This window comes from Pelodiscus sinensis, chromosome 14 (assembly GCF_052426305.1).
Source record: "Pelodiscus sinensis isolate ZL-2025 chromosome 14, ASM5242630v1, whole genome shotgun sequence".
Taxonomy (NCBI): domain Eukaryota; kingdom Metazoa; phylum Chordata; order Testudines; family Trionychidae; genus Pelodiscus; species Pelodiscus sinensis.
The window spans coordinates 5,043,230-5,056,785 of record NC_143065.1 but is presented as its reverse complement, the minus strand read 5'-3'; the positions used below and the strand labels follow the sequence as shown (position 1 = coordinate 5,056,785).

General features: G+C 39.3%; 1 protein-coding gene across 6 annotated transcripts in view; it reads left to right on the top strand.

The window, feature by feature from the left end:
- VPS13C (vacuolar protein sorting 13 homolog C) overlaps positions 1 to 13,556 on the top strand; it is a 224,892-nt gene that overhangs the window by 19,675 nt on the left and 191,661 nt on the right. For 5 of the 6 annotated variants that reach the window (XM_075897678.2, XM_089781895.1, XM_089781896.1 and 2 more), the window contains exon 5: positions 595 to 696. In XM_075897678.2, the coding sequence (XP_075753793.2) occupies positions 595 to 696 (102 nt within the window). Of the gene's footprint in view, positions 1 to 594; positions 697 to 5,313; positions 5,377 to 10,829; positions 10,896 to 13,556 lie in introns of all 6 variants that reach the window. The other variant, XM_089781897.1, reaches the window with a different exon arrangement.

The following is a 13,556-nucleotide window of genomic DNA, read 5'->3' as shown; positions in this document are numbered from 1 at the left end:
AACCGATAAATAAGGTCATGAAAGATTTCTGCTATTATAACACTTGTGCAAGATGCCAAGAGGTCTGCAGCTCAAGACAGGGCGAAATGGGTCTAAAGACCCAACATTGTAAGAGTTCTAAAGGGAGTCTGTCATGTGGCCATCTTACTTTAACATCTAGCTTATGGCTTGTCTACACACACACATCTAGTCCTATTTCAGAGAGGACAGGGTTGGAGTGCATTAACATGTAGCCCATGGCAGACTAGTGTAGAGTGATGACCCAGCTTGCTAAGCCCTAAACATTTGGGTAGTCAAGCCCTTAGGTATCTTGTAAGCTTGATAGTAGTGAGTAATAGATTTTATAAGGTCTGCTGCCTTGATCTGCTGAGATTGTATGAGATGATGGGAACTTATGGTGGTGTTCTTGTCAGCTACTGGTGTGTCTGGTTTAGGAGTCCATAATTAGGCTTAAAACCTATACATTGTATAGTGCTGTAATATCCTTTTGGGTAAAACGTGAGAAACATAATGTCTTAATTTATATTAGTATGCTTTTATTTAATGTGTAGTTGTGCCTTGAACATGAAATCTCTTCTAATTTTTGTCTTCTAGGCATTAAGTATGATGCGGAGAAGGAAGAAAAGTACTTGCAGGATAATAAGCAAAAAGAACTGTCAAGAATTGAAGAAGCTCTGCAAAAAGCAGCAGAGAAAGGTACTGCATATGTACAGAATTAATTAAAAGTTTTGGGGATTTAGACAATACTATAGAAGAGAAATCTTATTTTTCAAAAGTGGCACAACCCAATATTTTTATTAACTGATGAAAATATTTTAAAGCATGAAAATTTCTATAAAACTTAAAATGAGAGATTTAAACCTGCATGTTTGCTCTCCAGTTGCTTATTTAGTAACTTCCATTAGAAATGTGAAGTTGAGTATCTCATATACAATACATGAATTACCATAAACACTGACAAAAATGTTGTCCAAGCTGATTCCCCACTTTGGCACGATGAATGCCGAAGTAGGGGCCCGCAAAAGTACCCTAAAACCTTACCTTTCCAGGCTTTGGTATAAAACTTCCCCCCAAAATCCTAAAAAACCTAGATTTTGGTGATAAAAATCCTCGGCCACCATCAAGCGGTCTTGAACCCACAAACGGGGTGGACATTTGAAACCAATTCTTTTCCCCTAAGAGCTTGAAAAAGAAAAGAGAAAATATAAACTGCTGTCTGTGGCTGATTTCCCCTAGTAAGAGGCATGCAGATCCCACAGACAGATTTTCCAGGAAGTAGAAGTGAACCAATACCAGGTTAATAAAAAAGCGAGAACTTTTATCACAATAATACTCCTGTTACAAGCATAGTTGGATTTGCTAGATGGTAAGAGCCACCAATTAATAAACTCATGGGGAATTTTCCCATGGGAACAGAACTTACTTACAAAAGAGAGGAAAACCCATTTCTAAATACACAGACATCAGATTGCCATTCCCAAACCATAAAGCAATAAAGCCTAACGGATTTATCTAGACTTTGCCCTACTTACAAATGGTGAAGAGTCTTTTCTTGGAGAAGGACATGTTGTCTGTCCCCCTCAGAATCTGGAGAGCCAACTGCTTAGACACAAAGGAGGGAAAACCCCAAAATTCCTTTGTATCAGTTTGAAATCCCTATTTGCATTTCTATTGGCTGACTATTACTTGGCTGGGCACAGTTAACCCCTTAGTCCCCAGGCTACTGCCTAACCCTCATGACCATGACACATGTTGATGCTGATGCAGCTCTAGAATGACAGCTTGTTAGTTATCAGATACATTTATTAGCTGTGGATGTTGGTATATGAATATATATTTTGGAAAATACAGCAAGCTGAATATTTTTAAGGATAAGGAAATATTAACCCTATAGAACACTGGTAACTGAAAAATGCAGTACTTTTGATAATTATAATTATAACTTTGATATTATAATATAATCCATTGTAATAAGTAAACTTGTATACAGGCAGTCCCCGGGTTACGTACAAGATAGGGACTGTAGGTTTGTTCTTAAGTTGAATTTGTATGTAAGTCGGACCTTGTACATATTGTAGGGGAAACTCTAGCCAAACATTTCTCGAGAGCTCAGTTTTATTCTCCCACACCTCACTTCCCTCAGTCCTTTATTCTCAAGCTGAGGTGTCTGCTGAGAAAAGCCGCTCCGCGTCTCCCTGGTCTGCTGGGGGGAAGCAGCTAGTGCGGGGTTGCCTCAACCCATTTGTAAGTAGGGATCTGACGTAAGTCGGATCCATGTAACCCGGGGATTGCCTGTATGGTGTTTTAATATTAAACATGCCTTCAGTTTGTTTTTCGTTTGTGATGTCACATCTGAATGTTCTAGTCAACATTAGAATAATGGTTAATCAATAAAAGGGCAGGTAAATAATTGCAAAGAACTGGAAAAATGAAAGTTAATTTTAATAATTAAAAATAAAAAGTCAGCATTTAATTTTTGGCCCAAATCAATAGGGGCTGTTTTATAGGTAACTATTGGGCTTCATTAATGGATGTTGGTTGCAAAAATCACTAGCTAAATTGGCATTTGTGCCCCCCGGTCCACTGAACAACATGTCGAGGAACAAATTTGGAGTGCTGTCTCTTTGCAAATTAAACACACAATCTTCTTGCTTTGTTTTCTAGATCCTATTTTTTGTGTTACTTTGAAATGTAAGCTAATGCTTTTCTTAAACTGCTCCTGTTTCTCTTTCATTTATAGAGGAGAGAAAAAGACCTTATTCATTGCATGTGTTTAACATTCTAGGAAGTAGAGATTTCTTGGTGAATTCATTGTAATACTGATTGATAATCTTATTGCTTAAGTCCATTTGGCCCAAAGTATAATACGTATGAATAGAAGTGATCAGAGTTGTATCCTTGACAACTACACACATTACAATTGCTGCTCACAGAATCAGCAAAACTATGGTAGAATGGAGAAATATAGCCAGAAAAATGAATAACCAATTTGCTTGCTTTCTGTGTTACCTACTTACTTTGTTGTCATCTCTGTACAAGCATTTATATATGGAACTGTTAATGGGTAGCTTTCTGAGGGAGGCATAGAATCATAGGGCTGGAAGAAACCTCAGAAGATGAAATCTAGCCCCAGGCCTAAAGCAGGACCAATCCCAACTAAATCAACCCAGCCAGGACTTGGTCAAGCTGAGACTTAAAAACCTCTAGGGATGGAGATGCCATCACCTCCATAGGTAACCTATTCCAGTACTTTACCACCCTCATAGTGAAATAGTTTTTTCTAATATCCAACCTACACCTCCCCCAGGCATATACTATTAGAATTGTTGTCTAAGAACTTAGGAAAGATGACACTTTTAAAATGGCTATGGCCTTCAATAAATCTTTTGTACTATTAGAAGAATTTGCTTGGACTACTGAAATAAAAGTGAAGTCTTAAATATTTATTTAGTAGCTTCATTGTCTCATGAAAAGACACTAGCTCTGAGATTTTTATCCTGTGTCTCAGAGGGGCAGTCCTGAATTTGCAGTCTGGAAGGAAAGGCCAATGGGACTTTAAGATGCCATTGTGCCCTTTTTCTTTTCCTGGGCTGTTCTGAGAATTGGAGCAGCTCCAGGAATAACTTAGACAGCACAGGGGCCTGTGTAAGATACTGTGTATCCCAGGAATGGACAATAAACAGCCCAGAGCAGATGCTGAGTACTTTGTTTATCTGTGAATGGCGATCCATGGTTAACAAGAGCTCCGAGAGGCCATACCTGCAGATGTGCAAGTAAATGACACATTTGATAGCCCCTAGTGAACTGCATCCAGCCCTGCAACCTGCTTATTGCCCACCTGGGTGTATCCTATAGAGCCCTGTGAGCAGCATTGGTGTCGGAAATTTCTCCAGTGTTGTGGCCTTGCTGAATTAATGTCCTTAACCCCATCCTGTGTACAAGGCTTTAGGGCTTTATGCCACTCTGGGACCTTTTTACACAGCATGAAAGACTAGAGTGGTGTTGTGAATCTCACAATAATGATCCTTCAGTGCTATACAGTGCACTGCAGATCCAGTGAACATGTAAATAAGAGCCAGTGGGAGTATATCAGGGAGAGAAGTGACTGTTCTGAGAGATGTATGTGGACTCTTGGCTCTAAACATGCTTTTCTTCATTCTTAATTAAGGCATTTTTCTATTGGCCAGTGTATTTAGACTCATACTAGTGACGTAAAATCCCATTTAAAAAGTTAATGAATTAAATGTTAAGGTGAACTCTGATCCTATGGGTGGGAGAGCCACTCTATCCCAGCTGGGCTGGGGCAGGCTTGTGGTGCGGTGTGCCCGAGCTGGGCCAGGCTGCCGGTTAACTGCTTACTGGGTAACTGGTGAACCCTAACCCCTATGGCAAAAGTAATCTGAAGTGGGAAGTCAATATATTAAGAGAAGCTCTTCATTGGCTTAAAAAACACTCTGGTGTTTTTTAGAAGCAGTACTTCAACTACATGGAAACTGGGCATGAGTTTAATAGCTAGAAAACTTTTGCCCAGTTATAACACTTTTGCATGTGGAAATGCCATAATCCTCCCAGTACACTTCAAATGGACATGTGTTCACACGAGTGTATATATATTGGACAAGCTTTACAGGCTGGCTGTCTAAGCCTGACACTTGTGGTTTGTAATCGGAGCTTTCCTTTTCCAAAGGGAGCTGCCTGCCAGGGCTGATGTATCCTACCTGCCATACTTACTTTAAAATGGTCTTTATTTGCCTTGATAACCTTGTTTTAGGGTCTAAGTGGTATTTGACAGAAGCAGCCAACCCACAAGCTTGTCTCACCATGCCCTGTTGAGGTGTTGACTTCAGCTGCTTATTACATATTTGTAGGTGTCTTTCTTACATAGAGAATCTTCCACTATCTGCCACAAAAGGGCATGCCTGATGGAAGCCGGTTGCTCCATCGCAGAGAGTGCCACTTTTCTAGCTAGATAGTGTTTTTTGGTGTTGGGAAGGAGATAGACCATCATTGTAAATAGGTATATTAGGTATTAGATCAAGTACTAAGGAGAATAAGACTTTTGTATATCATGGGCAATGCAAAAAACTGCCACAGTCTTTGACCATTGTATTATCAGTGTGTTAGCTTAAAATTGCATACAAGATAAAAAGTTACGCTTAAACCAGTAATATACATACATAAAAAGTATATCCTTATGTTTAAATGGTATGTAAATATGTTTTTGAAGATTAAAGATTTCATTTGCTATGAAATGTGAAGGTAGATTTCCTTTAAAAATTGTGTTTTTTGGTTATTGCTGCCATGTGGATCAAGGCACTCATTCAGGAAACACCATATATGGCTTGGAGAACTTGGTTTGCAAGGATAACAAGCCTGGTGCGTATGCATGGTTCATTACCATTTTTCCTTTAGAAAAAATAGAAAACAGTGAAGCCTGGTTCTACTCTCAAGTGTTGCTTTTTTGCTCAAGGAATGTTCAAAAACACAGATGGCAGTTGGGCATCCAAATCCCATTGGCTTATAGTGGGAATGTCTCACCTGCTATTGATGCCTTTAAAAGCTTTCCTGTCAGTTATCATTGTACTGTATTCTAACTGTGTTGGTTAAGGTCTGTCTGAGCTGCTATTTCAATGCCAAGTTGCACTACTGCTTTACTGTTGCAGCTGATTTTGTTTAATAGGCCAGGTCCTGAGGTGCTGGAACTATGCCTGTTTACACTGAAGCCAATGAAACTAAATGGATTTGCTAGAACCAAGCAAGGTGTTACAATATTTGCAGATAATTCATGTAGCAAGAATTGCTATATTGGCTCTCATTTGTGATGCCCCTTAGATAGGGATGTAAGGGAGTAGTTAACTACTTGCTTCCCTCCAGACTTGCTGCTTCTGTGTAAAAGGGGGAAGCGGCAACCCTCTTTGCGGGGTGGGGCAGAGCTGCAGCATCCTGGGGCCGGCGCGTGCTGGGACTGTTTAGTCCCAGCTCACACTGCCCTGGGCAGCTAACCCTGCTGTGGTTCTGCAGTTGAAATGTAGTAAGAGCTAGGCTGCTGTGCGCCTGGATCCTTCTACATTAAACTGCAGAGCTGCAGCAGGGGTAGCAGGTGCCCCCCCCAATCAGCTAATCAAGTAGTAGATGGAAATTCCATCCACTACTGGGTTAGCTGATTAACTGCAATTTAACATCCTTGCTCTTAACAACAGTCAGACAGGAGACTGGACAGTAATAGATAACTTTGATGGTATCTTCATTAGCCGCTAATGGCATAGCTTTTGCATTGGTGGAGTTTTTGTAATCTTGTCCAGCAACTGATGTATAATGCACTTGATGTATGACTTAAACCCTAATTTTTCAGGCAATTAATCCCTGTTTTTTTTAATTCCATCTACTTTAATTGTATGCGTGGCATATGTATCTAATATTAATTTAACATTCTGTGTTATCAGATAACACATGGCTATGGCCACAGGCAAACTTGATTTTGTGTTTAAAAAATAAAAGTTGTATGAGAGGGTACCATTAATTAATTTGTACACTTAATGTCTTTTTATTGGCCTCTCTCTTGAAACTAAACAGTCCTTTCATAGAAATCTTTCTGTACCTCTAACCATGATTTCAAGAAATTTCTTTCTTTCTATATTTAGCAATAGGGTGATCAAATCAAAATAGGGTGATCAAATCAAATCAATCCTGTCTTTTTTAATGTAGCCTAGCAATTGTATTTTTTTCCCCACTGTGTATTAAGCAGATAGCTCAATTTATATCTATGCTGTCCATAGCGATGTCCAAATTCTTTCCCCTGTACATGGCTAAAGTTGATGTAGAACCAAGCAAGGTGTTACAATATTTGCAGATAATTGATGTAGCAAGAATTATCTAACTTTAGTCAATACTGAATTTTTCTGTCCTTATGCTATTCTTTCACCTAGCAACTTTGTAAAAGCTGACTGAATTTCCTTATTTTGTAGCCTTGATTAACTTAGATAATTTTTAGTTGCAAAATTGGTAACCACGCTGTTTATCCTTTCCTGGATCATTGATAAATATATCAAGCACCAATCCTAGTACAAAAACATTTGTTTTATTGTGGTTAGTTGAAGTTGTCCATTATTACAGTTGTCTTACCTATTGGCTACTTAGATCATGTTTAGCACTGTTTCCTTGAAATATTTTTCCCCAAAAACATGTACTTCTACATCAAGTTGGAGTTAAGGTTGAGAGAATGCATTCATAATTTAAAGGTGAAAGAATTACAAGAATATACTATCCCCAAAATAATAATAAACTTGGGAAATTTAGAATTGAGGTTAATATTAAAAGCAAATAATTGCAGAAGTCAAGCAGACAGACTTAATTTTGCTGCGTTTTGGTGTCATCAGGCTGATGGAAGGGCAAATTATTTTTTTGAAAAACTAGTTTAATCTGGGACAATAAATAAAGCTGTGTAGGAAAGAATAATATTTATTTTGGATCAGTTCCTTCATTACTTGACCTGGAAAATGGACACATGCACTTTTTGTCTGGAAGTTTGAGGGGGCAAAAATGTCAAGGAATGAATGGAGAATAGTTTGTATAATATATTTGAATTTGCTTTGAGTTGTAAAAACTAGACAGGCTAACCATGACAATTTATTTTTTCTTCATTGAGACTGTTTCTAGTTTTTAGTAAATGACAATTTCCTCTCATGCTTTACTGTTATAACACTTGAAAACTGATTCTTTTACAAGTCAATACCAAATTTGTCATGTCAATTTGAAGGGCACATTTGTGTTGTCAATAGAAGGATATTTGACAGGGTGAGTTTGAAGGGATTTTTACAATAAGGAGGCAATCATGATCCCCTGAGTGCAGATACCATCTTGTCACTTATAGCAGAACAACATACCCTCACCAAACCAGGTCCAAGGAATGGGTTCTGTATGCTCAAAAACATGATTGTAGTGTTCATTAAAAGAGGATCTCCACTAGCTATCAGGTACAGAAGGACCTTTAAGTTCTTTATAGGAGATCTAAGATTGCCCATAGACACAATCATGTTCACACCCAAAGAGCATAGTCTTTCTGCTTCTTAGATGCTATTGGATGGAAAGAGGAAAGAGTAGAAATCCCCAAAATATTTGAAACAAATTAACTAAAAGTTGTGAATCTTTTTTCATATGTGAGCTTACAAAGAAATGTAACTACAGGCAGTCCCCGAGTTACGCGGATCCGACTTAGGTCGGATCCGCACTTACGAACGGGGCTTTCTCGCCCCGGAGCTCGCAGGCAGCGGGACCGCCCAGAGCGCAGCGGTCCCGCCACCTCGACCTCCGGGGCGAGAAAAGCTGCTCCGGGTGCCCCTGGTCTGCTGGGGACCGTCTCCAGCAGACCAGGGACACCTGGAGCAAAGCCGGGGAGGCGCGGGACTCCGCCGCCACTGCAGCTTTGCTCCCGGTGTCCCTGGTCTGCTGGAGACGGTCCCCAGCAGACCAGAGGCACCGGGAGCAAAGCCGCGGAGCACGCGGGCAGCGGACAGCCCAGACGCGCCGCCGCTGTCCTGCTGCCGGCGTGTTCCGCGCCTTTGCTCCCCGTCTCCCTGGTCTGCTGGAGACCAACAGACCAGGGAGACGGGGAGCAAAGCCGGGGAGCACATGGGCAGCGGACAGCCCAGACGCGCTGCAGCTGTCCCGCTGCCGGTGTGCTCTGGGGCTTTGCTCTGCGTCTCCCTGGTCTGCTGGTCTCCAGCAGACCAGGGAGACGCAGAGCAAAGCCGCGGGGGACCCGGGTGGTGGGACCGCGGTGCGTCTCAGTCCCCCGCCTGCGTCTCCCTGGTCTGCTGTGGGGGCGGGGTGCAGCTAGTACGCCCCCCCCCCCAGCAGTCCAGGCTTTTCTCTGGACGCCTGTGGTAGAGCAGCTGGGGCGCTGCCGATTGGCCCCGCAACGCCGCTCTGGACACTACTGGACTAACCTGGCAGCACCCCAGCTGCTCTGCCCCAGGCGTCCCCAAGTCAGCCGCTGCTGAAACTGACCAGCGCTGACTACAGGAAGCCTGAGGCAGAGTTGCTCTGCCCCGGGCTTCCTGTAGTCAGCCGCTGGTCAGTTTCAGCAGCGGCTGAATCTGGATGCCAGTTCCAACTTAAATACAGATTCAACTTAAGAACAAACCTACAGTCCCTATCTTGTACGTAACCTGGGGACTGCCTGTATATGGAAGGTTTTTACAGGTAGTAATAGGGCAGTGTTGAGAAGAAGTGATGGACAAATGGTTAAACTCAATTTAAAATATTGAAATCTTTTAATGATCTGCTACTCCAACAGTTACATTTTACAAAGGATGTGAATATCCTTGATATATATTTAAGGTTGCAACCAGTTTCCGCTATAGCATCCTATGATGCAGTCTTCACTATGAAGATGATGCAACATCCATGTGATGGAGAGAAGTAAACGTAACTAAGAAATACAGTTTTCAAGAGGTGATACTTTTCAGAAGAAATGCAGTATATTAAGTTCTGGTGGTAGAATTTAGAATATACTTATTGACTAATTCATTAGTTTTGAAAAGAGGCTAATGTAAGTCTTTCAAGTCACAAAAATATGGCACCACAAATTATTGTAGAGCTCAAGCAAACTCCTGGGAAATAATCATCTATTGTCATGCACATTGTAGTAATCTAATTCAATGACTTGTGTGGCAAAACTTCTAATTTCAGAAATGTGAGATGATTTATATAGCAGCCATTGCTGTGCACTGCAATAGCATGTTTAAATTTGAATCTAATGATTAATATGTATTCATGGTACCCTGGGTTTGTGCTTATTCTTGCCATTCTTAAAATGATGCTACAAAAACAATTTTTCATGTTTTTGTTCTTCATTTGAGCAGTATAAGAGGAGCAGGGATAAATGCACACAGGTCATATAATAAGTCTCACTGAAACCAACTTAACCTGTGTTTTGAAACCTTGTGAAGCAGGAGTGGACTTGATGGCCTGTCTATTGGTATATGTTGATGTTCTCTACTCAGTGCATTTAATTGCTTGAAGTATTGTATTGTTTCAGCTTTTTGTGTCTTTGTTGATTGGACCAAAAAGCAACTGTCAGAGGCAAGATAAAGGATGACTGTTTTGTGTGCTAACAGGTATACCTTTCACATACAGAATTCTATTACCTTTTTTCAGGGCAAAATCATGGCTTCTTTACTTGTGAACTTTTTGTCTCACAATTTTAATAGCTTCTACAATAAATTAATCACATATGGTGGTAGTGAATGTAGGAGTCACATATGGACCTATATATATTTTTTAAGCATTAAGTTCCTTCTCCCACTCTCCTAGTATAATATTCAAAAAGCTTGAAAACTGATACTAAAGAACAAATAAAGAAAATTCAAACTTGCATTGCCTTGACTACAACTGACATTACTATGTTCGACATGTAACTCATGACTTTTATAAAATGTATAGGTTTGGGGATGATGTAAAGTAGCAGCGAAGAGATGTTAGTTTGAAGTTAAAAGCTAACCATGGTGTAAAAGAGAAGCAAAAATTCTTTCTTGAATAATTCATATAAAAACAATTTTTGTATGTACTGGGCTGCCTGCATATAGAACTTAAAAATGAGAGAGGATAGGAAACAGATGTTAATGAATACAGAATAGCATGTTGCTTCACTGAGTGAATTTGAAATATTTTAAAGGTTTTGAAGAAAGGCAGCTGTTTAAGATGAGCCAGTTTTCTTTTTAGAAAGCCAGTTACCTGCTTTGCTCATTTTCCTCCTTATCTTTATTTGCTTTGTAATGTTACTAACTTGAATTTTATCCTTTTCTCACAAAATTGCCTGCAATGAGAAGGACGTAAACGTAAAAAGCATAAAAAGCATTTTAAGAAACCTTTTAAAAGTCATGGTCACTCAAAAGGTGGGTACAATGTAGCCTTCTACATTGCATATTTTATTTGCTATTTGTTTTTTAATAGCAAAGGGGAAAGACAGACTTCCAGGGCCAAATTCTTCTCCTCTGTTGTACAGCTGGAGTAATGCTATTGATTTCAGTGTTGTGAAAATTTAGATTAGCAGGCTTTATAGCAGAATTTGGTCAATCCTCTGGATATAACTTCATCAAGCATGGAATTTTATTGTTTTAACATTTTGTGCCTTCTTTTTCAAAGTGTTTTTTTTTTACTTTGTGTAAAATTCTTTCATAACATGAAAATAGTTGAAGTCCTAAATCAAGAAGCTTATGATGCCTGCATGATACAACAGGGGGCATTATTTTTTTCAGCTTCACTTTTGTTAGCATTTGTTATAAATAAATTATATGTTAAAATCCAAACAGAGTTATGTCATTAGATAAGCTATTACCAAGCATATAGACGGGTAAAATTCACATCCTGTGAAGTGAATATTAGTGTTGAGGGTTTTTTTTCCTCTTTTCTTTATTGATTGTACATAAAGCAATAAGTATGAAAATTTTCAAAGGCATGGAGGGCAGATAGTTTCCTTGACTCCTTGTTAAAATCAGTGGAAGTTGGGATCTGTTCCAGATGGATTAAGTGGGCAGGGTAGGGAAAATGGAAAGTAAGTTCTTGAATATTTTGGGATGACTGCATATATAGGAGGATTTAGATGCAAATGTGCAAAACATTTTACTGACGATTGGTTTCTTTTTTTTGATTGCTTGCTTTCCGTTGTGTGAACAGTGCCCTCGTGCACATGTGTTTTGCTACTGAAAGTGAATCTTTCCATTTTTAAACAAAACAATTCTGAACTTTGATGTGTGAAGTATTTTGTGGGATACAGGTATCTTCACTTTTCTCTTGAAGTGAGCCATACTTGGCATTTGTATATGTTCAATTATCATATACTTGGCATTTGTATATGTACAATTATCAGTCAATGTATACTCTCTATATAAGGACAAATTATTCATGAAATAGTTGTCTTGAAGATTAAGCATTCAAATATCAGATAGGATTATATGTGCAACCTTAATCGTTACCTTAACCACGTCACTTGTATATGCATTTGGCAGAATTTGATTTAAAAAAAATAATGTATATAGATAATGTCCATATTTCTTCTTAAGCATTTTCCCCTTTTTTGTCTGTTTACATTTTGCACAGTTGTGGGAAATTATAGGGGAATCAGATGGTGGGTGACACACTATTATTTAATGATAGTAGGTATTTAGATTCTGAAAATTAAAGCTTTATTTTCAACATCACGTGTGAAAATACACAAAGTAAATGTCCTTAAATCCAACTTTTAGCCATGCATAGCATTTTCTTTTATAGTGTTAGTCTTTATGCCAGTTAATTGAATTCCAGTTACTTGTAAGGTGTATACGGAATGAGCATGGCTTCAAGAATCCATGTCTAATAGAGTAGGAAAATATAATGATTGTGTAAATGAATCAGTCTAACTCAGCGGTTCCCAACCTTTTCCAGATGGGGACCCATTTTGACAATTCAGTAAGACTTGGTGACCCAAGGCAATTCAAAAATGGGGGGAAGAAAGGAGGCAGAGCCGCCTGGGGAGACACTTGGCGACCCTTTTGAAATGTAATGGCGACCCATATTTGGGTCCCGACCCATAGGTTGGGAAACCCTGGTCTAACTAAAGTCCATGGGTTAGAATCATCTGGCTTGAAGTAGAAATATAAATGTAGCTCACATCATGTTGCTAGTTGTTTTTTGTTATACTCAATGAACTAAAAACATACATTCTGAACATCAGTATAGGCAGAATTATTATGATCCACAGAAAATATAAAAAGAATCCTATGATTGACAAAGGATTAGTGAATTTATCTACTTGAGAGGGATAACTATAGCTGCTGCTTTTGCCTCTTGAAGGTTTGCTGCAATTCTTAATACAGTATATAGTTTAACAACTAACTGTTGTGGAAGAAAACATTGTCCTCACTCTGAGTTCGTAAGCAACAAGTAGCCAGAGGCAGTTTTATTACGAGCTGCAGCAAGGGAAAAACTGGTTCGGACAGGGGGGGAGTCCCCCCCTCACCGAGGCAGATCTTCGAATACAAGCAATTATGAAGCAGTTTATATACTGTCTATTAAATATAATAACAATAACAATTAGTCTCCTTCCCATTACAAACACCAATGGCTAACAGTTATTTAGTTCCACCCAGATGCTCCTTATCTCAAGGTCCCTGCCAGCGTCAGCATTCTATCCTTATCTCCGTATGGAGGCGAGAGGCGAAGGCAGCGTCTAATTACAGATCTCGCGTTGTCAGGCCACAGACTTAGCCTGACTCTTGCTCTCTTGTTAACAAGACCAAGATGGCTGCACACAAATTCCCTTATTCCCTTTTCCTGCCTCCACACTGTCTTCATTCATACCATATTCAAGATGTGTAATTCAAGTCATTTTATAATTCTGTTTTTTGTTGCGATTTTTCTCTTTAAGCTTTAATATTTTAGGGGTTTTTTTGAGCACCAAAGGACTCTAAGTTAGACCAAAACTTAAATGCCAATACCTAACATGAATAAGTGTGTGAAGTTGTTGAAATATGGTGAGTGAAACTTTGTATGTCTTGTTTGGCAAAATGCAATGAACA